This window comes from Xiphias gladius, unplaced genomic scaffold (assembly GCF_016859285.1).
Source record: "Xiphias gladius isolate SHS-SW01 ecotype Sanya breed wild unplaced genomic scaffold, ASM1685928v1 HiC_scaffold_1473, whole genome shotgun sequence".
Taxonomy (NCBI): Eukaryota; Metazoa; Chordata; class Actinopteri; order Istiophoriformes; family Xiphiidae; genus Xiphias; species Xiphias gladius.
Window position 1 is genome coordinate 445373 of NW_024401803.1, and position 23025 is coordinate 468397.

At 39.4% G+C, this 23025-nt stretch overlaps 1 protein-coding gene across 4 annotated transcripts in view; it reads right to left on the minus strand.

The window, feature by feature from the left end:
• LOC120787409 (1-phosphatidylinositol 4,5-bisphosphate phosphodiesterase delta-3-A-like) overlaps positions 1 to 21373 on the minus strand; it is a 33810-nt gene extending 12437 nt beyond the window's left edge. For 2 of the 4 annotated variants that reach the window (XM_040123044.1, XM_040123042.1), the window contains exons 1-9: positions 20893 to 21373; positions 16085 to 16140; positions 15843 to 15954; positions 10423 to 10651; positions 10123 to 10252; positions 9688 to 9913; positions 8279 to 8480; positions 3963 to 4107; positions 3530 to 3682 (exon numbers count right to left, since the gene is read on the minus strand). In XM_040123044.1, coding sequence (XP_039978978.1) covers positions 3530 to 3682; positions 3963 to 4107; positions 8279 to 8480; positions 9688 to 9913; positions 10123 to 10252; positions 10423 to 10651; positions 15843 to 15954; positions 16085 to 16111 — 1224 coding nt within the window. In that variant the 5' untranslated portion in view covers positions 16112 to 16140; positions 20893 to 21373. The remainder of the gene's footprint in view (positions 1 to 3529; positions 3683 to 3962; positions 4108 to 8278; positions 8481 to 9687; positions 9914 to 10122; positions 10253 to 10422; positions 10652 to 15842; positions 15955 to 16084; positions 16141 to 20892) is intronic. The other 2 variants (XM_040123043.1, XM_040123045.1) reach the window with 2 other exon arrangements.
• Positions 21374 to 23025: the final 1652 nt, after the last annotated feature.

Consider the following 23025-nt stretch of genomic DNA (forward strand, 5'->3'; position numbering starts at 1 on the left):
TTCATCAGATCTATTTCAGTTTGTGCATGTTAATGATATATCCATATACTCAAAAGACAGCGTGCCAAGAGAGGGTTTGAGCATGACACTGCCCCTGGGAGGGTGAGCCCACCACAGCTTGGCCAGGCGTCTCTATGAATATTTGTCCCAAACTTTCCCCATTAATCACTTTTATTAGTTTTACTATGTTGACTCTGGGATTTTAACAGTGGATGTTGTTCCGCATGATAATTCTGATTAACTCCATATTTCCCAATTAAGATCATTTGCTTACACTATCTAGCTCTCTAGCAATCGATTCACTACATTTCAGAGGGAAACCGATTTACTACACTACATTACTTTAGATCTGTAGTTACTAGTTGCTCTGCAAATAAACAAAAGTCTGTTACAAAACATAATGCATGACTGTAGATAAAAGAACTCAACAGTATATAAAGTAACAAGTAGTTCAAATTAGCTCCATCACACATTTGATATTGGGGTTTTAAAAAGATGCAAAGAACATTGTCATACATTGTAAACTTTGTGCTAACAGCAAAATGCTTTCAACCACGAAAAAATAACATTAATTTGTTGATGCATCTGATACAGCAGGACAGCAGCAATGTGAAACTTCAAAAAGGGAGGGAGGCCTCTACTGCCAGTGATGCATGCATGAATACAACAGAAACTGCAGGACACAGTGCTGGAGAGACGTAAAGTGGACAAGATCTGAAGAAGTTTGTCACTGGGTAAATCGTAAAGGATATGTTACCTATTTCCACAGTTGACTCACCCTCATTTCGACACATTACAGAGAAAATACTCACGAAGAGCAATGCTAAGCTGCGAGAGAGAAAGATGTTTGCTGGCTACCTCGAGAGAGGATATGCGATGATGGAATCTAATTTGAAGGCCAAATTTGGAGAGGCAGGCTTTGTTTCCACCACAGTTGTTAGCTGTTCTGGACAGCCAACAACAAAATCTTTCTGGGTGTAACAGTTCACTAGATCAGCAGTTCCAGGTTGGAGCCAAACAAGCCCACCATAGCACGTAAAGGAATCATAGGCAGGCATGCATTTGATGTTATTGAAGCAGAGATACAACAAATTCTTTCACCATATGGACTGTTTGGCAAAGTTGTAGACACTGTGACAGACAATGCATCAAATTTTTCCAAGACGTTTATAATATATCAGATTGTCAACTGAAATCTGATTCTGAACTGGAAGAAGACAGTGATGAAAATGTCAATTTTACAGATCTTACAGAAGCCCTCTCTGCTGAGGCTGATCATCAGTTTACTTTTCCCACATTACAGGTGCAGATTGCATACAATTAACCTAACTTTCCCCTGATCTTGAGAAATTCTTAACTTCCAGTGCAGATACCAAAGCTGTGTATAGGAGTAGTATCGCAAAATGCATAGTTCTTTGGACACAGGCAAGTCAATCTACAGTTGCGTCAGAACATGTGAAGGAAGTCAGCTGCAGAAAGCTACTGATGCCATCATCCACAAAGTGGAATTCCTTTTACGAGGCCATTTGCAGAATCACCAGAATCCCCATGGACGAGCTGAAAAGCTGATGCGTCAAACTGGCAATTAAGAGTACTGCTCCATCATGAAGCCACAGCACTGGACTTCTTAGAAGGGGATAACTGTTGTTATGGGACTCTTTTACCAAGCCTCAAAGTCTTGATGTCAAGGACAGTTACCTTGAAAGACAACATCTCAAGGATGAAAGCTGGCCTTCCAGATGTCATTGTTAAGGTATGGCTATATTCCTAAACCTATTATCTTTTTGCAAATTTATTTAGGCAGGTTTGTTGAATTGCACTATTCATGAACAGAGGGAACAGATCTTACTGCAATATTTGTTTTTAAATCAGTCAGTACAATTATCAAAAAATAGTAGTCAAAATAATGTTACTCATCCTCAAAGCAACAGAAGATTAAAAAAAAGGGGTTGATAAGTAGTCTAAAATAAAATTTAATCTATGATATTGATCCCACATGAGAGGAAGGATGGTTTAGGTCTATAGCGAACAGCCCGCATACAAAGTAATCCAAATGACAAATTAAACAGTACTTACACAATGATAATAAACAGATTAACTTGTAATTTTCAGGCCTTCCAGACTCATTTGGTTGGTGTACTGGATAGCAAAGACGCACTTCTTGCAGCTCCCAGGTGTCCAAAGTTCAAACTCCGACGGTTGAGAAATAAGGGTAGGAGAGAGCTTCTGACAGCACAGTGTCGCACAAGTGCTCCTGTGGAGTACCCTGCCTCTGTGTCGACGATGTCAGCCAGCCATGATGAAATCTACTTTTTTTGCATTTGAGACAGAGTCCGAGGACAGCTACTAGGCAGAAAAAGTGGTAATGAACTATTTGAGGTCGGTCGTATAAGGTTGAGACTGAATCAGTTCTCAAACATCAAAAACATTTACATGAAGTACAACACTCCCACCCCAGCTAGTGATCTGTGGAGCAGCTTTTTAGTTTAGGTTTGGTGCTCACCCCTAGAAGGAACAAACTGTATGATAAGAGGTTTGAGAAGCTCCTGCTAATGAGATACAATCATTGTTTCACTTCTGAACATTAGGACCTTGCTTAATATGTCAGGGCAAAGATAACAGAACAAGAAGCTGGAGCTGCAGTTCAGCCTAAATGTGGTGTCATGCAACATTTTGTTTTTTTAAAACCATTAATTACTCTTTGCTGCTCTTATGACAGAATATGCAGGAAAAGATTAGTTAAAAAGATGGAAGAAACTGTTGCTTTATTGTATTTTTTATATATGTATAAATATATACATATACTGTATCCCATCAGGTTTTAGGAGCTGCAATGTTTGCAGTTATGCAGTTTGGCTGATTGTTGACTCCCCCTGTAAGGTTGATTATTGTTCCAATACAGTGGATTCAGTTCTAAAAGGAGCTGGCTAAAGAGGTAATAAAAAAGTAACAATATTATTACTTTTTAAGGGAATAATACATTACCCTCATGCACATGTTATGATTATGTGTATTGTAGAATAAGTGGGACGCAGAGGAGCAGATGGCCCCAGATTTCCCATGTAACACAAACAGTCTGCTCTCTGCTTTAAACACAATCCTAACAAAGTAACAGTGGCGATAAAGATAGACAAACTGTTTACAAATGCCTCATGTTACATGACAGAGAAATAAAACGCCTGCCATCCAGTGTGAGACAGTTTTGATATTATGTGTCACAGTGAAATCCTTGCAGCGGAATCTGACTGAGAGCCAGTTATTGGCTACTTTTATCCATGTCCACAGTACATTGAAGTAGCAAGCATACTCCATGTTTGTCTGGGCAAATCATTTTTGTCCAGACAGTTTTTTAATCTTCAGGCAACGACAGAAACGTTCCAAGTAAGTTTCACATAAAAAATGTTTTATGTGGTTCCAGGGCATGCAAGCTTGATCTATGTTCTACTTAAGGACACCGTTAGTCTCAATAGACATATTAGTTCTTATGGGTATTGAACTTTCATCCGGGTATGGAACAGTGTCTCCGTACCTCTGGAGAAGGCAGGCTGTGACAATCCAGAGCATTGATGGGCTTGGTGAGGAGCTTGTCTCCCAGGATGGATCGCAGATGTTGAGCCATTACTGTCTGCTGCTCCACAGAGCAGTGGTTCTCCAGGGAGAGGATCAGAGGGTAAGGAGATGCCTGGGATAGAAGGAAGGTAAAAAGTCAGGGAGAAAATGATTTTCTCCATAGAGCAGAGGAGAGGAAGGAAATCATCTTTTGCCCCTTCAGTAAAATTGTCACTGTAAATGGAACTCAAAATTTAGATTTGTATAATCTTTGCCACACAAATTTATTAAATTAATCAATTTACAAAGCCCATGTGTCTAAACTTTACCAAGTGACCAAGGCAAAATACTCTATACCAGTATTTTTTTGTATCTGACAAGTCAGATGATTTTGATTTTATTAGTGTACTCACTTTAAAAGCATACTCATTGATAGTCTCAATGACTTCAACAAAGGGAACTTTGGAGGTGAGTGTGTGTCCATGGTAGATGACTGGCTCTCCTTTATCTCCATCCCAACAGTCCAGTTCAACACAGCGACAGCCATGCCTCAGAGCTCTAAGAAAACATTAAGAATGTCTAAAACAAAAAAGATTCTGAGAGTGAATGTGTAATTTCAGAGCTTGTAAGTAATCTGTGCCCTTTAGTTCTTTCTTTTCTGATTTGATTTCACTTTATTATCTGAATTTTCTTTTTCTGAAATTTTACTTGCATCCTAAGATGTACACTGTTTCACATACATGACAAAACACAACACTTAGCCTAACAATAAAACATCAAAAAACAAATACTACAAGCACATAATGCATTTTGCTCTTCCTGAGGTTTGTTCCATTTTACCTGTTTTTCCATTTTTACCTGGATTTTTTTGGCCAGTTTTTCCTTGTCTGAGTCAAGGGTCTAACGACAGATAGTGTCATTATACTATACATGTTGTCCCTTGAGGCAAATTTGTGATTTGTGATATTGGGCTATATAAATAAAAATTGACTTGATTTTACTACATCACACATTGCCAATAGGTAGCTACAGTACATTTACTTTAATTGATCACTTTCACATTCAGTGCAATTCTACTCCGAGCTCCTTCAAGATGTCTAAGACCAGCCACCCTGTGAAGAAAACTAATTTTGGCTGCTTCAACCCTTGCTCTCCCTCTTTAGGTAAATTACCCAAAGGGTTGGAACACCAACTTCTATGTTCAGAGTTTTTCCTTCATATTCAGCGCTTTTCCAGGGCAGCAATCCAGTACACCTGCAATACTGCTGGCACCGCACCAATCCGCCTGTCCATCTTCCAAATGGGGTAGCAACTCACTACCAACACAGTTTTAGGAATCCATTGTAGTCCGGAAGAATATTATGGCCTCACTCCTGATTCTGAGGAGAGATTCTGCCCCATGAAAATCACAAACAGAGGAAACGCTTAACAATGGCCCTTCTCTGCTGGCAACATGGAGGAGGGGTCTTGTTGCACAGGATGTCTCCAGTGAGTTTAATCAGGATTGCTTGAAGGCATCTTGGGTTATGAGCAAATGGCTCCCCCTGTGGGTTGGGCTCAAAATGCTTTGGTAGACCTATTCCCAAAAACAGCCTGAAAATATGCAACCAGATTTATGGTGATTGGAGAAATCGTTAATGAGTTAAGCCCCACCCTTGTGAAGTTTATTGGTCAGTATCTTGAAATATAAATAATATATCAATAAGCTTTATGCAACTTGATAAACTTGGTCCAATGATGATCTACTGAAAATTTGGTAGCAATTGGACCTACAGTTTAGGAGGATATGTCCAAAAAAAAAATTCAAAAAATTCAAAATGGTGGAAAATCCATCATAACAGATTTTTATGGTCCAAGAAGTTATTTTGTAGAGCTCATTAAGCTTGACTTTCAAGTCAATCAGAATTACAGTGTGAGGGGCATGGCTTTTCCAAAATTGCATTTTTGGGACTTAATTGCAATGCCACCATCTGGCCGATTGGGTGTATTTTTCATCCAAAGCACTTGCACATCATTTCCAGTTATTGGGCCAAGTTTCATGTTTCTAGCCCACTCCAGCTCATGGCAATTTGAGCCGATTCAGCATACTACTACTACTACTACTACTACCAAAACTACTTCTAATAATAATAATAATAATAATAATAATAATCCGACACAAAAACAGAAATTCTACCTTTTCAGTGCTTAAACCCTAATAAACGCTGCGTTGCATGCGCGGCCCCCAGTCCCGCGGGCTTGGACTCCTAATAAACTTACACAAAAACAATAGTAATAATAATTGTGATGATTGTGAAGACAGAATTTTAATAGAGCTGTGTACTGTCTTTAAAAATATACAAACTAACAAAGCAATGGGTCCAGATGGCATATTTGCATTTCAGAACATTTGCTGAGGAACTCACACCGGCCTGGCATCAGCTCTTTCAGCTCTCTCTATATATACACACAGTACCAGAGCTCTGGAAAAAGTCTATTATAATTCTAGTTTCTAAAGAGTCTTGTCCTCAGCAAAATAATGATTATAGATAAGTGACTTTAACTTCCAATGTTATGAAATCCTTAGATAGGATCATGAGTAAGGAACCATGTAGGGGGGTGGAGTTATCCCTAGCTCATTACCAACTTGCTTATATTTATATATATATTATATATATATATATAAAAAATGAAAAAAAAAAATCACAGTACAAATCACGACATTTCTACAATATTGCACCTTGTTTTTCAGCATTTAGAAAGTTTTGTTGCTCATGCCAGACTGCTTATTGATGTTAGATCTGCTTTTAACACTATTCATCCACACATTTTGTTTAAAAATTGGTTCAGTGGAAGGAGAATACTTTTTTTTATCAAGTCGTATTTATCAAACAGGCTAGAATAAGTGAAAATTAGTGCTCTCTGCTCAGTGCTCAGTTCTCTCTGATATAGCAATGCAATCAGTCCCTAAGGATGAGTCAGTAGACCCTTTTTGTTTACTCTGTATACAAATGTTTGTGTCAGCTAACAATCTAATCAATAGTAAGGAAACCCTCTGATGATACTGTTATTTTTACCTCAGTTTACTCAACAGTAACTCTGACATTAGCAGCTGTAAAGCTGAAATTGACAGGTTTGGGGATTGGGGTGATGAATATAATTTGTTCATCAGTGTACGTGAAGCTGAAGAAATGGTGTTGGATCGCAGATCAGTCAGAGATCAGAGTGCTGTTGCCATACATGGCCATGACATCAGACAGGTCACTTTTTATAAATATCTAAGGGTCCACAGGGATAATGACTGACACACTCATGTTGCAAGTGTCTGTGCTAGAATTCATCAGCATCTCCACTTGCTTTTTGGTGTCAGCAGGAATATTATGTTCATTTTTTATAGAGCTACCGTAGAGTCAATATTAAATTATTGTATTACCAGCTGGTTTAAGTGGTTAAGCTTAGGGTTCAAATTTTTAGTCTGGTTAAGATGGCAGGGAAGGTTATGGGAGTGCTCATACCCCTAACCCCACGATACATTTTTGAGCAGTCTACTATCCAGCAGGCCAACATGATCCTATCTGACCCTTCACATGTGTTGAACTCTTGCGTAGGAGCTAATGAATACTGTGCACAGGTACAGGGTGTCGTTATGGAGACCCAGTCCCATGGGACTGACCAGTTGTTATAAACACTAATTTGCACCTCTATCAGTTAAACTTATTTATGAGCAGCTCCTCAAGGATAGACAGAAGGGTAGGGAGACACACCCCATCACCCAGCCCATCACCCGTGGAGAATGTGCTTGACTTTCTGCTGAAAAATTCCCACACAAATCTCAATGCTGTTAAACAAGGTCTGGGTGGGCTCCCATCATTAACCATGGCGATCCCTATTCTGGCAGCAAATCCAACAAGACACACCAAGGGATGTGGTCATAATCTTTCTCCATGTTCATAAAACACATGTACACTTAATGGGCAAACTCCCATGAACCCTCAAGTGTCCTCAAAATGGTGCTCCACAACCAGGACGCAATCTGCACTGCTCTTCCTGAATCTGTGGTTCAATCAGCGCTTCCTTTCCAGCACCCTGGCATAAGCTTTCCCAAGCTGAGCAGTCGGATAAGGCTATAACTGAAGCACAGCCACCGGTCTTTTTTTTTTTTTTTTTTAAAGATGAGAACTACCACTGCTGCTACTCCACAGGCACTGTTCCCAAGCTCCACAAATCAGAGGCATTTTACCTGAGACACCCAAACAATCTCCAGAGCCTTCAGCTCCCAAGGTAAATCTCACTTACCCTTAGTGCCTTGCAGAGCTTTTTCACGATCTCTGTGGTCTCTGCCAGAGAAAGTCCTCCAAATCTGCCTCCTCAACATAGGGATGTTTCAGTCAGGTTTGGAAGTTCTTCAAAATGTTTTCTCAGTGTTCTTACAATATTCCCAGTCAGGCTCAGCAGGTGTCCTAGGACCTGCATTTCCTTCCTGAGTCGGATTGTTTGCCAGAACAAGGCCAGTTTTAAGGCCAACTAAGAGATGTTCTCTATGGCATTCCCAACCTCCTCCGAAACCTGAGTTTTGCCTGGGAAAAACTCGGCTGACAATTCCGAGCAACCGCCACTAATAGTTTCCCATAATTGAACAAGAAACAAGTTCTTATCTTATTTCTTTCAGATGTTGATTAATTGGCTTTACCTAGCCTAGCAAGCTACATAGCATAGTTCAGCAGATTGGCAGTTTTATTCAGAATCTTACCGTATGTATGGATCTGTGCTGCTGTCCCCAGTCAGCTGGTCTTTAGTGAGGTATGTGTTGTGGGAAGAGGAGATGAAGTAGTGTGCCAGTGGGTGTTTCATCTCTTGGTAAACCCTTGCATGTTCTGGGTTAAAGACACAGTTCTCCTTAGACAGCATGTACATGGTGAAGCCATTTGGGGTCATGAACTGGTTCTTCTGGGCTGTACTGGGCAAAAGGCACAAGGTAGTAGTCATAGTGCAGTATATACAACTAATTATTTAGCAACTTTGGCTATAGCATATCATCTTTTGGACATAGAGCAGGGGTTAGAGACACACCCATCCTGTTAGAAAAAAAGAATATCTTTAGTTCTATAAGCATAATATTTTGACCTTAACAGCAATTTAAAAAAAGACTAATAATAATATTTGTGTAATATTTGTGAAGGCTGCACCTCGTCTCTTGCTGTTTAGTCAAACCTTAATTAAATAAAAATGGATATAGCATATGCAATTGTAAATCTAACTTCCAACATTTTAAGATTTTAAAGAGATAGAGTTTAAAGAACAGTTTCTTCACTAGACTTCTGCAGCTAAATATTTGCTTGAGCCTTTGTCTTAATATTTACGTGTATATGCGTATAAAATCTGGGTGTAATTTTTGATTTTGCTTTAAATTTTGACAAATGCTAGACACTAGTAGTAGCTGTTTCCACATTAGGTCCATGGCGAAATTAAAACATTTTCTGTCCTTTGAATATCTGGAAGCCATTCTACATGCTTTTATCTCTTCAAGTCTTGACTCTATGTGGGACCCTATCTCGCCTTCAATAGGCTCAAAATGGAGCAGCCAGTCTCTTCACTGGTACCAAGAAGGGACACCATATTTCCCAGGTACATTGCCACCTTCAAATGGTTACAATTGAAATACAAAATGGATTTTAAGATTCTCTTAACTGTTTGCACTGCATGGACTGGCATCAGCTTACATCTCTGATCTGCTTACTCCCTATGTCCAAATCCCTCAGACACTCTGGTCACCTATTCCACACCAACTTTCCTAGTCAAAGTTCAAAAGTGACCAAGTGTTTACCAATGCTGCTCCCAGACTGTGGTACAGTGTTGCCCCTGTCTTTGAATTATTAGCAATAATTTGCTTTTTAACACATCTAGGTATGGAAAAAAAATTACACTTCATTTGGAACTGTTTTTCTGCCAGCTAGTTCAACATTAGGGTCTTCTTTTAGGTTTATTTTGGTCTTTACCAGTTCATGAGAAAAATATCTTTATCTGCTAGATGCTTTTTTGTGTTTCACAGCTAGTTGCTGAGTTTGTCTGTCTCCTTTTGATATTATCAGAGCTTTTTTGCTAAAACACACACCAAATAAATGTTGGTACTTTACAATATATTGCCACTTAGCACCGTACCCCACTCATTAAGTTCATATGTGAGTATGAGGCTTTGGGCATGGATGAGGGAAGCATCCTCCCCCTGGTCCTTCAAGAAATCCCTCAGGTCCACAGTGGAAAGTACACAGCCATTTGCAGAGTAGCAGATAAACACAGCATCCAGCTCCGGTCTCCGTAACAACTCCCTGCAGAAAACCTCAATCTCCCCGTGGTCCAGACGACCGTTGGCTGACCGGTCACATTTCTATCAGAGAAACACAAAAAGACACAGATGATCATTCCTGAACATCAACTTTCAAGTTGGCTTCAATTTGTGATATCCAAAGCAATGCATGGTGGTCTCTCATTACTCAGGCAAAATGAATATTAGGTTGCAGTAACATGTTTAAATATTAGTTTAAACCCTATATAAGGGATAAAGTTTTTAATATGTGTGTGTGCGCATCTATCCACCTGGAAGAGGCTGCTGGCATATTGGTCACTCATGTCAATATTGATCATCTGCAAGAGTGTCTGGACTTCTTCATAGCTCATCTTATCATCATGGTTCTGGTCAGCCCGACTCAGGTAAGCTTGAATCCAGGTGACACACAAACATAGTCAAGGAAATGGCAGGTTGACAAGATGTACATTGTTGTAGTTTACAATTAGAATTAATATTTCATTTTTTATTTTATTTTAACTTTTATTTTGGTACTATTAAATCCCCAGCTACAGTCTGGGCTAATTCCACACAAACAACAGTTAGGATATTGGTCAAGTTTTTCCTTCTGGGTCATATTCTCCAATCTCTCTTGAAGTGTTCGGATTCCTTGGGCCCAGTGTTGAGCCTCCTCCCGGCTCTGGCAGAGGAGATCCAGGCTCTTCCGGGGCCCTTTGAAGACCACCGTCAAACACCGGTCCTCAGGTAATGAGCCAACCAACTGCCGCAACGTCTCAGATTGGCAACCCTCTCGAATGCACTCCACCTCCATGACAGAGACTGAGGATGTGTGAGGAAACAGGAAGAGAAAGATGAAGTGAAGAAGAAGAAGAAAAAAGAACAAATGGGTAAAGAACAAGTACTGCCCAATTAATTATCCATCCTGTTATTAAGTGTGATGTTCACTCCAAGAGTATTATATCATATTGAGCCTTAACTTCTATTAGCACAATAGAAATATAAGAGAAATTTTAAAAAAACAAATAAAAAAAGAAAATCACAACAGCAAACATGGTAATTAATTAAGAAGCCATTCTTTGGGGGGGGATCTTTGAAAATGACAAACAATCAGTTAATTGAAGAAGTCTGTCTGCTGTGGGTATCCTAAAGAGGAGACAATACAGACATTTCTCTCCTCTCAATCATGAAAGGCTAAAAGGGCAATGGAAATGGGGAGAAAGGACATTTTGCGTGGAGGCTGTTTAACTGCTCCTCTATATTCAGGAGAATGTAGAAATAACAAGTCCTCTCACCTCAATGACCATATAGGTAATTTTTCCCTACCCTCCCATACGACCCCCATGAGCATCTCCTGAAATAGTGCCCCTATGGTGGCAGGCATAGGTTAAGATAATAAACAATCAGAGTTTAACGGCAGCAGTGTACCAGACCTTTGTCTGGCACAAAAACAACTTTTTTAAAGACGTACATGGTTAGGTTTAGGAAAAGATCATTGTTTGGGTTAAAATAAGTACTGCCTTAAGGTTAGAGGAATGTTGTCATCATGGTTATATTAATAAATATGCAGTTAAGGTTGTGGAACGGTCAAGGATAAAAGAAAAAAAGTTGACAATCGGTTTCACACCCGTCTCCTGTGTTAAAGTCCTGTGTATGGCCAACCAATTCCTCCACCCTAACCTTCTCCTAATGTGGACTTTGTCAACTATGTATGCAGTAGTTCTCTCCAACAACTGCAAACACACCCTGATATCTAATAAAGTCTTGCTGTATTATCTATCTGAACGTGGTGCAAAATGAAGTGAAATTTGCTCATATTTGTTGTCTATGGGATGCAAGTGAAAGTACTGTGGGATAGCAGGAACCATGGGACTGACCAGCAAAAGGGAGAGATTGAAAGTTGAACATTTTGTGCAAATGTGGCCAAAATTTGCCTAGAGGCACCGAGGTGATTTGCCAAAAAGCAGTGGGGCAGGAAGTTTAGTCTTTACCAGAATAAATGGAGAATATTTTTACTGTAGTTTTAATCAATAAGTCAATATATTTGCCAGTTGTTATTACACCTGTATTTACAAGTTGCAAACTGGTCATTATTGGAAGACACATATTAGGTATTTTAATGATGGTGGTGGAGAGCGCTGTCTAACACATTGGTCCAAAATCTCCCATAGGTGTTCAGTTGGATTGAGATCTGGTGACTGTGAAGGCCACAGCATATGATTCACATCATGTTCATACTCATCGAACCATTCAGTGAGCCCTCTTGCCCTATGGATGGGGGCATTGTCATCCTATTTTTCCAGTCACTTTTCATGTGTTTCCTTTAATTTGTTACCCGTCTGTATGTGAAAAAAGGTTTTGTAAACCTTTAGTGTGTCGAGGGGGAGCTTTGTGAAGTCTGATAGATGTACTCAGGTGATGTCACTTGAGTCAGCAGCGGTTGGGTCTGAAGACAACAAATTTGAAAAGTAAAAAAATCTGGGGATGTGGAGTTAGAAAGACGTGTCATAGCAAAGGGTCTGAATACTTGAGTGAATGTGATATTTCAAGTTTTTCCTTTTTAATTAATTTACAAAAATTTCTAAAACTCTGTTTTCATCTTGTCATTGTGGGGTATTGAGTGTTGATTCATGAGTGAAAAAATTAATTTAAATGATTTTACTTTCACGTTGCAACATAACAAAATGTGAAAAAAGAGAAGGGGTCTGAATACTTTCTTAATGCACCATATATATTTATTCTTCTCAGAGCAGAAGAATATCATCCTAGGGATAGTTTCAAATGAAACTTCATGGAAATTCACAATATCCTCCTAGGGATAGTTTCAAATGAAACTTTCAAATGAACCTCTAGGCAGAAAACCCTGTATCTTTATGAACTGCCCCCAACTCAGGAAATAACCTGCAATAAGGGGTACAGACTTTACTTAATTTAAAGGGTCACAAGCTAGGTTGGGAATCATAGCACTAAACCGCCCAGTAAGGTTATAGTTAACACATTTGGTCTAAAATTAGTGGACTAAATGACTGGGTGTGGCTGACAAGCCTCTACTTTCTTTCATCCACATGTAAAATCCAGTTAAAATCAATTTAAGAGTTTTTCAGAAGTAGGTATGCACAAGAGTATAGAATACAGATGATGCATCTAAAAACAAAACATGAACAAGCACATCAGGATTTAACTGTAGCTTGGTAGTGTGTGAGAAGAAACTAAAATCTTATTTAAAAGTTAGATGATACTGAGAAGATGCATAATAATCCAGGATGTCACGAGAGAGATGCAACACACACACACACACACACACACACACACACACACACACACACACACACACACAGCTTTAGTGGTTAGAAGAAAGGTCCTATAAAACACACACGCACCCACAAACATCAACTTTCGCACACAAACACACACTGTGCCACATCACAAGCAAATCTAGTCTTGTGGCAATTAAAGGCTGTGTCCTGTAGTTGGGAGCCCAACCTAGTGGTTGAGTCATATGGTAAATATAGCACCAAACCACAAGCTCCAGGGCCAACTCTAACCACCATATAATGTCCTACAATATCACTGTTTGAACCACAGCAGGATCAGCCGCCATCCTAGGCTGAAAATAGATGAGCTCTATAATCAGGGCACCATGTGTAACCCTCAGATAGCAGTGGAGACAGAGTAGCCTGTGTCTGTACAGAGCAGTAAGTAGCATGTAAAGTTAACAAAAATAGATACAATATAATCATGTTTCACTTCACACACCCAGTAAGCACTGAACTCTTCTGGAACCACTTCTATGGAAAAGGACAAGCTTGCTTTTACCAATTATCATCGTGGGATGATTCTTAACCTCTGGGTGGGGCCCCTTAAAGGATTTTCAATGGATTTTTTGGAACTAATTCTGCAGTGTTTAATGTATGATAGAGGTCTTCATGTGTCCACTCAGTCCCTAGAAACTAAGAACTAAGACTGAGACTCTAGGTCTCATATGCAGTCTATATCTGTCTAGTAGGGCGCTGTTGTATTGCCCCAAGTCTTGAGTCTGTGTTTCCATATGTCGAAACCTGTGGTCTACACAGGAGGCGTAGTGTGAGCAGCACGTTAGCAAAGTAGTAGCAGCAGCTCCAGTGCTGCATGTGTTTCCTACACAGGAGGTCTGCATTACAGAGTGTGAGTAAAGTGCGAACAGTTATGTAAACTGTGTAGACAGCTGGATTGATTAAAAAAAAGAAGCATGTCTGCTCATCACACTCGCATGAGGTGGTGCATCATCATCAAAGGAGAAAAATATGCTTTTGAGGCAAATGAAGGATGTGAACTGTGAAGCGCAGGGAAAAAAAATACATTTTTAGTATTGGTGCCATTTTTTTACTGTTAATTGGTGAGGCATCAGGCTGCTGCCAATGTTGTTCTTTTATCCTTCAATCTACTCGGACCAGGTCTGACTGTCACTGATGATAGTCAAGTGAACTACCAGACTTCTACAACCTGTTGCAAAAAGATTATTTGACTTTCACCTAACATATGGGTCACTCAAACAGCAGCATACCCTTTCTCTCTCTAATCATCTCCATAATCTCTCTTTCACCAGAGTTCATGTGCACTGTTAACATCTGGAGTGCAACTGACAACACACATGAAGTTACCCCTTGTTTATGAGTGGAGACATTTATTGAAGTGCAATCAGTGCCAAGTTGCCATTTTTTTCTATCAGGTTTACTGTAGCTATATTGTTGCAACTATGAAAGGTGAAGGGGCCACAAGCAGCAGCTAGCAGCCTGTAATTCACTTTCACTATTGGTGCAGTGATATTTGCCGAAGGGGAGATTAACTTCAGCATTTCCCTTAACAAAAAATCCTTTTATAAACACAAATAATGTGTTTTCGATAAACATAACACTATACTGAATTGTAGTCTCCCATGTTGAGTCATGCTAAGTAATGCTATTTAACCAATATTGTAACCATAGGCTTGTTGTCACAAGACCAGTAAGCAATATTGTGATATCTTGTTTTAAATCACTGCTCATGCAGTACTATTGATTGTTTGTAAAGTTACATGAGAGGGTTTAGTAACTATTACGTTTTAGTACAACTAGTTGTGAGTACAAGTTTTAGTGTAACACTGTGGAGCAGACATGACTCAAAACAAGTAACCTAGCGATGCAATCCAACTAATCACGTGGATTTGTTTTCAAGTTGAAAACTGTATGAACATTAAAGAAATTGAGCTGCTTAGCCTATTCAGCAATCACAGCATAGTCTTGCACTTCTTTTTGGCCTCAAACTATTTCAGCCATTACAACATGACAAATTCACTTTTGTTTTCAGATCAATTTAGCACATGCTGTCAAATTAAAGTTAACTTAAAGAGTCCTTCACAGATTTAGTAATGCCTTCCTATAACATCAGACTTATGATACCCAGTTAGAAAATACTAAATTCATTCAGTGCATTCCTCTTACTTGTCAATAGTTGGTGCCTACATTACCCTCAATGCAACTTGACTGCAGACGGGTCGAAAATTCAGGTGTACTAGCAGAGATAAGGAGCGGGCTACAGAGGTTTGTTAAGCTCACTTCTTTCTATCGCCACACCCTGACATATTTTTACATTTCAAACTTGTAGACTTTAGACTCAAGCCGACATTGACTCAAGGGACATGACTTGAGGACATTTATCAGACTTCAAATAGCTCACTCTGGAGACACTAAAAGCTTTAAAAAAAACTTTTTTTCACATATGAAGTAGTAATCCGTAACACCTGGAAACACAAAAAAATTTGTGGTTTGGAGTTCCCCTTTAATTCTAAAAACAAATCCAAATCCTAAAATGACACCACATAGATACATGAGGATCAAACTCTTTTTTTTTTCCTCATCCTTCAATCTGTGGTTGTCATGAGGATGTTCTATCTGAAATCTGCTCTGCCTTGTACCCTGCATGCCATCCTGTTAGTTATTCCTATGCATCAATGAATTGATTCTGATTCACATACTGTAAAAGAACAAACACTTACAGGATTGTTGCTCCTTGGTGTGGCTGGAGGTTTTGTGGGACTGACACCAGACAGTGACACCATCTTCCAGCAGCTTCAGAGTTCGTCGCTTTTGCCAGCGAGGTGAGCGGACCTTCAAAACGTAATAAATGAATGCATTAAATCTCATTTTTTTTATTGTTATCACTACTACTGCTACTACTGCTACTGCTATTGCTACTACTAACAGCTAACAATGACTAATAATTTATAATTTAAGATACCTTCACCATACTGGAGCCCTGTAACATCCACTTTACATCTTCATTATCCCAAACTCCTTGAAAGAAAACAGACAAAAATGGCTGAAGAAAGACAGATAAGGTGTTATGAAAACTCGATTGTGTATATGATTACAGTAAGTACACACAGAGTCCTGATCTGATCTCAACTTAGTAGCACTGAAAGAACATGGGGGATGAGAAGAGAAAAGGGAGGATGAACTGAGAGGAAAAAAGCGGAGGATAGCCAGAATTAAAAACTGGTGTATATATACACTTTACATCTATTGGACCATACGGGAGATCCACAATTCTGACATTTTAGCCCTGAATCAGCACGTGGGTGTGGCTTGAGATGACAAGGTATAGATGGAGACCTAGAGAATTACGATATACCTTTTAGCTCAATGTGACTGAATTTCAGCCTGATGAGATTATGCAATACATACAGTCATCCTTTTGCAACGAATATGTGACACTGTGCAATTTCTCTATGTATAGTTTCTTAATAACAGTTAATCTCTCCATACTGTTAGGAACGATGTCCCTCAAGGCATGACACTTAATCCAGTACTTTTTAACCAACTAAATCTTAGTTTCAGCAACTTTTATTAACCTCAGTATCAAATTCCACTTCTATGCAGATGGAACTAAGCTCTATGTTGCTGTCAATACTACTGATTACTAGGTGCTCTCAGACTAAGGCCTTTTTCAGACTGCCAGCCCAAATTTGTTTTTTGGTATATCCAGATTGACTTTAGAAAGCCTTGACATCAAATAACCACATGTGTTTGCATATCAGATCCAAACCACATTTTGGGGTGGTTTGAAATGTGATTCCGATCAGATTTCAACAGATGCAGACACACAATGATGACATCAAATCCAGAGTGACAGAGTACCAGCAGAGCGCTATCGGAGAGTATAGTTTTTTGTTGCTATGGAGCACAATGAGGACAACAGTCCATGGACAGATGCCGAAATAATAACAATTATTGTTTGGAGGGCAAGATGATGGCTCTTCATTTCTCGTGCTTCCACGCTAGAAAGCACATCAGTGCAGTTAGGTCAACATCATTACCACAGCAACCCCTGCAGATAAGAAGGTGATGTCTAGACACACAAATCCGATCTGATCACTTGCAAATAAAAGTGCAGACAGTCTGTCCTAAAGATCTGATTTGAGAAACAAATCGGATTTTCCTGCAGTCTGAACAAAGCTTAAGAGTTCTGCTTCCTAGCTGTTAAACAGTGCATGACAAGTAAATGTCTGCTTCAAAATGTAAAAAAAACCCAAAATGCTAATATTAGGCTTTAAGAAGCTGTTGACTGTTAAAAAATGTTATGTCATACCTTTCAAATTGGATTTATTCTACTAATACTGGCAACACTTTCAACAAACATAGGTCACCTATTTTAACCTCCACAATATGGCCAGAATTAAACCTTTCCTTAGGAGCTTCCTTAATCATCTGTCTTGTAAAATACATTTCCTTGGCATCACTGATGGTGAGACTTTGGTTCACAACTTTATAAGAACAAGCAGTTTTTGCATTTATTCCTGTGTTTACACCCCATTTGAAATGCCCAATTTCCTATGATGTGCTGTTCTTCTAACGTTGTCACATTCCCCAGGCCCAAGAGTAGGTCCAGTTTGCAAGAATTAACACCTATGTACAACCTCCATGACACATGCTGATGTAGTTGGTTTTTGACTAGGTTTTTGCTTGTGGCAAAATGGATTGAAGAAATTCCCCAAAGGTGTCCCTAACATATCGTTTTCACAAAAACGGGACGGACAGACAGATGGACAAAAACACAATGCCTCCAGCCATGGCTTTCACAGGTACGAAGGCATAAAAACAAACCAGCTTCCCACCTATGAACACGACCAACTGTGTTTTTGTATGAATCTGAACTCCAAAAAGTAATTTTCATCTACCTCTAATGGGATGATTATGCTTATAGATTTACTGTAAGATTTATAAGTACCACACTGGTTGTCTATGGACAACTATGAATATGAAATATGTGCTGTGACTTTTTGTATCAGATTCCAAAACAAGAATATATGAAATATCATGGATTTCAGAAGTTTAATGTCCCATGGTTGAAATGTTGCCATTCTTACAAGAATACATTTTGTAGACAACAATAGACTGTTTTTGGCACGAAAATTGTCAAATTGAACATTTTTCTGCAACATGCCCAGACCTCAAACACAAAGCAAATGATGATGAATGCTAATGCCATTAGCACTAAGGCCGCCACGCCAACACTATCCAATGCTGACCCTGGACAACAAGCGGTGCTACAAGCATATAGAGATCTAAAACAAGTATTGTTGATAAAAATCGACGAGAAAGCAAACAAAACACCTGCAGAACCAGATAATGCACCTTAAGGAGGAATTGAAAACTTCAGTGGAGCAGGCTCCACTCCACTCCATACATTAGGAGATGAAGGACAAAGTCACCGGTCTAGAGGCTGCAACTAGTAATCACTCTGACTCAATCACCACCCTTGTATGCAAAGTTAATGAGATGGAGATGAAAATACAGCGTCTTAAGGAGATAAACGAAGACTTGGAAGCAAGTCCACGCAGATGTAACAGCTGTGAGGTAACAGAGAGGACGGTAAATGCCTGACAGATTTAATTTCGGAGATGCTCAAGGAGGTTCTTGCTCTGGATAGACCCCCACTTCTGGACCAGTTGCACTGGACTGTGCCAGAGGCCAGGAGATGACCAACCACCAAGACCTTTTGTGGTGAGATGTCATTATTCAGAAAAATTAGGCAATCCTACTCAGGGCAGCAGAGAGCAGACAGCTCACCGGAGCAAACAGGGACAAGATCTGTATCCTATCTGATTATACCCAGGCAGTCCCCAAGTGACAGCCAGCTTTCCAGGCGGTAAGATCACTGTTATGAGGCTATGATGGAGTTTGATATGTCCTGTGGTATGCAGCTGAACTGAGGATTACAGACGGTAAGTGTTCCAACTTTTTGGATCAATCCAAGGCCAAAAATTTCATCTTTAACAACCTGCTATCCAAGAACACCTGAACTTGAACTTAAACAGTTTTAGGAAGATGCCTGACTTTCAGGGTGTCCCCAGAGGAGTCGGACTGGCTTTGAGCTACTATGAGAACGTTAACCTTTTACTAGGATATGGGTATGGCATTATACAATTATTCTCTTTATTCATACGGATTTAATCTCAATTTTTGCTTCCCCCAAAGAATCTAGCTTTGCCTATTCCAGGGCACTTTTGCTTTATAGCCATTTCAACTATTTGTTTATTTTGTTAAACCTATTTATAATGCATACTGCCTTGCTGTTTTTCTAAGTTATCAAACATAACAAAACTTTCTGGGCAGATCATGTTTCAAGATAACCAATGGGAATTTGAAGTAGGTCGAACTTGGCTTCTTCTCCTCCTTCCCCAATATTCCAGTCATATTCGGGAATAGACTTCTTTCTGCTAGACAACAGAATCCTCTCTATACAATAATCTACTGACTATGAGGTTATTGCAGTTTCTGACCATAGCCCAGTGGTGATGTCTCTCTGTTTTCCAGATAGGTCTTTGCCTCATCAAACTTGGTGATTTAATCCACTATTTCTATCGGACCACAAATATATTTATTGTGTATCAGAACAATAGAGGTTTTTTTAATTTATTTAGTCAACCAGGAGCCTGGCATAGATATTGTGATTCTGTTGGAAGCATTAAAAGTATACCCGGGCCAGATAATATCATTTACAACATAAATAGGTCTGCACGTCTATCCAAGCTTATTAGCCTCATAACTTATATCGATCACAGACATGCGCACCGTCTGGTGATATTTATAAGGAAAGGATCTCACTGCAGCGGAAATTTGATGATCTAACTTCACGGAACATTGGGAACAAGCCAGTTAACTTCTCTGCCACCAGTTTAGGCAATCTACTGCCTCTAGTCTAATATCTGCTATCAAAAACATACACAGGTGACCTTACCACTGATACAAAAGATGTTAATGACCTTTTCAGAAGGTTCTATGAGGAACTGTATTGTTCAGAAGAAAAAGGAGAATATTCTAACTTCTCAGTTCCTTGTCAACTTTGAGACACCAAGAGTGGATGCAAAACATAGAGCTGACCTTAACAAACCCCTCTCGGTGGCAGATATTGATCAGGTAATAAAATCTTTCAAAACCTTGTAAAGCCCCTGGCTCCAACATGGAACTTTAAAAAAAAAATTTGCAGAAATTGTCACTTTTACTCTGTAGTGTCTATACCGAAGCACTCCAAAAGTGGTTGCGTCCCCCAACTATGTATCAGGCCACAATATCTGTCATCCTTAAAAAGGATAAGGACCCACGTAAATGTCCTTTTTGTCCAGTGAGTTTACAAGGATGTGACTATAAAATCCTTACTATAGCCCTAGCTACTCAGCTGGCATCCGTTATGTCCACAATAATTTAAACAGACCAGTCAGGTTTTATTACAGGCAGAATCATTTGGCAGTTCACGTCAGCAATTTAACATTCTTTCACATCTAAGATGACTAAGGTTTCGGAAGCACTTATCTCTCATATCTATGCCCACAAAACTTTTGATCATATTGAACGCAAGTATCTTTTTTTCAGCACTGGAAAATTTGAATTTGCCCCATTGTTTTATCTACAGCAGAGCTGCCCTTTGAGCCCCCCACGGCTTGATATTGCCATAGAACCATTGGCTGTCTCCCTGAGGGCCAACCCCAGCATGATAGTTATAAGTAGAGGACAGTTCCATAAACTCTTTGTATATGGATGACCTACTATTTTATTTCAGGAGCCCCATACTTCCATCCCCAGAGTTCTGGATGTTGTCTCAAACTTTGGTGAAGTATCAGGATATAAAAGTCAACCTCAAAAAGAGCCTACTCTTCCCAATTAGTCAGGTAGCTCTGGACTTGTTCGTGACTCTTTTATATACAGCATCTAGGGGTACGTGTGACTTGGGAACATAAGCACCTGTTTAAATCTAACGTGAAAACAGCTTTAGAAAAGGCTAAGCAAGATTTGACTTGTTGGTCAAATTTGCCTCTATCCTTAGCAGGTAGAATCAACTCTATTAAAATGATCATCATGCCCTTCTTCGATATCTCTTCCAGATAGTTCCTGTCGCCATACTGTCAGACAAACAGAAAGGTGGGCAAGCTGGCAGGAACACAGGTAGGCTGACACACAGGTTAAAAAACAAAAACACACTGGTATCAGGAAGACAGGCAAAACACAAGGGACCATGAGCAGAAATACAAACAGATGATCTGACAGAGAACAAAGTGAGTGAACTGGTATATATAGTCCAGGGTTGATTAGTGAACGAGGTGCAGGTGGGGAGTGCTCAGGTGACTACAGGGCTGAGGACAAGTGGGAACAGGTGTGTGGATGGGCAGGGTAGTCAGGTGACTGGAAACAGGGAGGACATCTGATATAAAAATGGCAGGAGACAGGGACAGAATGGCCAAAATGAACAGGACTGGGGTAGGGGTCATGACAATTCCATAATAATGTGCTTGCTCCTTTTCAGCAATTGATGATAACATACAACATCCCTCGATCACATTTCTTCAGATATCTCCAAATCTGAGATTTTACGTCAGAACTTTTCTTCTCTTCAATCCCTCCTACTTTCGTGTTGTATAGGAAAATGCCTGGATATGGATCCATATTTAAGAGGACCTCTCTCAAGTGCCCTGAGATAACAGAGGTTATCTCAGGGCACTTTTCATATAGAGCAGGTCTAGACCGTACTTTTTACAGTTATATTTACAGAGAAATAACATTCCCCCATGAGTAAGCACTTTGCGACAGTGGCAAGGAAATAATAATAATTTTAACAGGTGGAAACCTTGAACAGAACCTAGCTCATGGTGGGAGGGCGTCTGCCTCGACCAGCTGGGTTGAGGTTTGATACACTCATCCTCTATTTGTATCGGCCTGGCCTGCTATTCAAAATTCAAAATCTCTCACCGCTAACACCTTTGTAGAAGTGGACTTGCCAAGCTTTATCCAGAAGTTGACCCAATGTGTTTGAGATGTAATCAGGCCCCTGCCACTTCTTTCCAAATGTTTTGGTCAGGCCCAGCACCAGTGTCATTTTGGTCCTCCATTTACAGGAAATTCTCTCATGTGTAGAAAAAAAAATATCACTCCAAACGCCATTACTATGCCAGTAATAGCTTCTGGAGTGATTTTTTTTTTCAAAGCTGCCCCAGAAAGTACATTGTTTCCTAACTCCCAATCAGAGGCTATAGCCTTCTCATCTCTACTAGCCCGACGCCTCATCAATCAACAGCATCCATTTCTCACACACGTGTTAGGAATATCATGTCTAACCTCAATCTGGAGAAGTTAAAATACACCACACTCAGAAATTTTACATGATATCGCAACCATTTACTTTGAGAGAGAATTTGCCTCTAGCATCTCAGGCACCTAACTTTCAAACTTTCTAACTAAACTGTAAGTGAACAAATTTATTCTGAAATGAATTTACAGTGGTTAATTTCTTACATAATGCTAAGACTGTAAATCAAAAAGAATAAATACAAAACACTTAATATGCCTTAGTTCCTAGATCAGATCCTTGTATAAAACTAAACATTAAAATTCTTATATTAGGGCTACTTTAAAATGTGTGACTGATGAGGACACTTAAATCGAGAGCTGAAGTTATGGATTTGTTGTTTTAATATATCCTGATTACCTGATTAGTGACTAAACAATACATTTGGCAAAACTGACAGCTTAAATGAGAATAAAATAATAAAAGTAACCGTTAGTTAAAAATCTTCCATAGTTTAAAATCCATTCTTTGCAATGGCTGTCATTGTAGATCTATAACATTACAACCTAATGTCTTCATTGTCTGTTTGAATGAATCCAGCTGCAGTCAAACCTTCCTCT